Source organism: Physeter macrocephalus, chromosome 8 (genome assembly GCF_002837175.3).
Source record: "Physeter macrocephalus isolate SW-GA chromosome 8, ASM283717v5, whole genome shotgun sequence".
Classification (NCBI taxonomy): domain Eukaryota; kingdom Metazoa; phylum Chordata; class Mammalia; order Artiodactyla; family Physeteridae; genus Physeter; species Physeter macrocephalus.
In genome coordinates, this window is record NC_041221.1 from 129158468 (window position 1) to 129161457 (window position 2990).

At 36.3% G+C, this 2990-nt stretch overlaps 1 protein-coding gene across 2 annotated transcripts in view; it reads left to right on the plus strand.

Annotated features, from left to right (window-relative positions):
* The window catches only part of RAD50 (RAD50 double strand break repair protein), a 132057-nt gene that overhangs the window by 76912 nt on the left and 52155 nt on the right, over positions 1-2990 (plus strand). For both annotated transcript variants that reach the window (XM_024118526.3, XM_024118516.3), the window contains one exon: positions 920-1144. In XM_024118526.3, coding sequence (XP_023974294.1) covers positions 920-1144 — 225 coding nt within the window. The remainder of the gene's footprint in view (positions 1-919; positions 1145-2990) is intronic.

A 2990-nucleotide genomic window follows, 5' to 3' on the forward strand; every position in this document is an offset into this window, starting at 1 on the left:
CCACCGTGGAGCACAGGCTCTGGACGCGCAGGCTCATCGGCCATGGCTCATGGGCCCAGCCGCTCTGCAGCATGTGGGATCCTCCCGGACCTGGGCACGAACCCGTGTGCCCTGCATCGGCAGGCGGACTCTCAACCACTGCGCCACCAGGGAAGCCCATGAATGAAGATTTTTAAAGCATACGTTAAAATCTGTATTATCTACCAAGTTATCAGAAAAGTTTAAGTATTTTACTTTTTTGTCAGTATTGATGCTTTGATGCTTTGTTTTTTGGAACTCCTCTCCATGTTTTTCTTTTTTTTTTTTTTTTTTTAATTTTTATTGGAGTATAGTTGCTTTACAATGTTGTGTTAGTTTCTGCTGTACAGCAAAGTGAATCAGCTATATGTATACATATATCCCCTCTTTTTATTGATGCTTTTTTATACCTATGCAAGAGAAATTTTGTTTTGATAGAGAAATACAAACTTTTAGTAATACTACTGCATAAATTGTTTGAGGTAAAATTTTCTTTTGTCTGACATACTGTGAACGAACTGATGATACCTGTTTCTCAGTAACTTCTCAGAGTTGGTAACTGCATTCTTAGTTCACAATGAGAAGTTTGTGAATTTGTAATATTAATCACCAAGAGTACTTTTCTTAGGTTAGTGTGTAAACGTCAGGAACTTTTTCAGTGTTCACATGTTATAAGAGTACTTTATTCAGCACACAGAAATCAGCTGTTTAGGGTCAGAGATTTGGAAAGAAAAAAGTTTTCTTTAGTACTGAAACCTTAAAAAACAAGGAGAGACTGTTTTCATATGCTGATTGCTAAGGAGAATGATAAATGATATTTATCTATCTGAAGAAATCTGTCTTTTCCACTTTAGGCTGCTAAAATCTAAAAATGGTCCTCATTTGTCGTTTTCCCTCCTAGTGAACATCAGAAGTTGGAAGAAAAAATAGAAAATATAAAAAGAAAACACTGTTTGGCAATAGGGCGACAGAATGGTTACGAAGAAGAAATTATTCATTTTAAGGAAGTACTTCGAAAACCTCAATTTTGGGATGCCGAGGAAAAGTATAGGGAAATGATGATTGTTATGAGAACAACAGAGCTTGTGAACAAGGATCTGGACATTTATTATAAGACCCTTGACCAGTAAGTGTTGGACTGGGGATTTGGTTCCCATTGCAGTCATATCAACTAGCATAATTTAGTCTTACTTTCACCCTTTTTAACTTTCGTAATGTATTTCATACCTACCACAGAATGGAAAAATATATGTATATGTGTACACATACGCACATGCTTACTTGAATCATGAAGTAAAGTTATAAAGCATATTAATATTAAGGAGCACTCATGATCCCACCCCCCATACACAATCCAAGAACTCTACCATTATCACTAACTGCCATCCACATAGAGGCTCCTCCTTATCTCAACCATTTGTCATCCTCACTCTTTGTAACCACTGACACAGATTTTTGCTCTCTGCTTTTTAAAAAATAATTTTATCTTATGTATCATTTTTTGAGCTTTTTTAAAAAAATGATATACTCTGTACTCTTCTAGAATTTGCTTTTTTGCTTGTTTTACTTTGTTTTGCTTTTATTTACTTAAGTTGCTTATAGCTGTGGTATATGCATTTTCACTGATTGTACAGAATTCTTTTGTGGAAATATACCATAATATATCCATTTTCCGGTAGATGGACATTTAGGTTGTTTCCAGCTTTTTACTGATATAACCGTTGCTTCTAGGAACACTCTTGTCATGTCTTCTGGAGCAAAGGTGTAACAGATTCTCTAGAGTACATGTGGGAGTAAAATTGCTGGGTTGCAGGGTATGCTCAATTTTACAAAATAATATTAGATTGTTTTCCAAAGTGGTTTTACTAATTTATACCACTAGCGGAATATAAGGGTTCTCTTTGATGCATTCTGTGACATTGATTTTGTCTATTCTTAATTTTTGCAAATCTAATGGGTTTTGTTTTTATTTTATTTTTTTAAACATCTTTATTGGAGTAGAATTGCTTTACAATGGTGTGTTAGTTTCTGCTTTATAACAAAGTGAACCAGTTATACATGTACATATGTCCCCATATCTCTTCCTTCTTGCGTCTCCCTCCCTCGCACCCTCCCTATCCCACCCCTCTAGGTGGTCACAAAGCACCGAGCTGATCTCCCCGTGCTATGTGGCTGCTTCCCACTAGCTATCTATTTTACGTTTGTTGGTGTATATATGTCCATGCCACTCTCTCACTTTGTCCCAGCTTACCCTTCCCCCTCCCCGTATCCTCAAGTCCATTCTCTAGTAGGTCTGTGTCGTTACTCCCGTCTTGCCTCTAGGTTCTTTATGACCATTTTTTTTCTTTTTTTAAGATTCCATATATATGTGTTAGCATACAGTATTTGTTTTTCTCTTTCTGACTTACTTCACTCTGTATGACAGATTCTAGGTCCATCCACCTCACTACAAATAACTCAATTTCGTTTCTTTTTATGGCTGAGTACCATTCCATTGTATATATGTGTCACATCTTTTTTTTTACTCTTTTTTAAAAAAATTATTGAAGTGTGGTTGATTTATAATGTTAATTTCTGCTGTACAGCAAAGTGATTGTTATACATATATATATTCTTTTTCATATTCTTTTCCATTATGATTTATCACAGGGTATTGAATATAGTTCCCTGTGCTACACAGTAGGACCTTGTTGTTTATCCAATCTATATTTAATATTTTGTATCTACTAACCCCCCGCAATGCCATGCGGCTGCTTCCCACTAGCTATCCACCCTTCGTTTCGTAGTGTATATATGTCCATGCCACTCGCTTACTTCGTCACAGCTTACCCTTCCCGCTCCCCATATCCTCAAGTCCATGCTCTAGTAGGTCTGTCTTTTATTCCCGTCCTATCCCTAGTCTCTTCATGACATTTTTTTTTCTTAGATTCCATATATATGTGTTAGCATACGGTATTTGTTTTTCTCCTTCT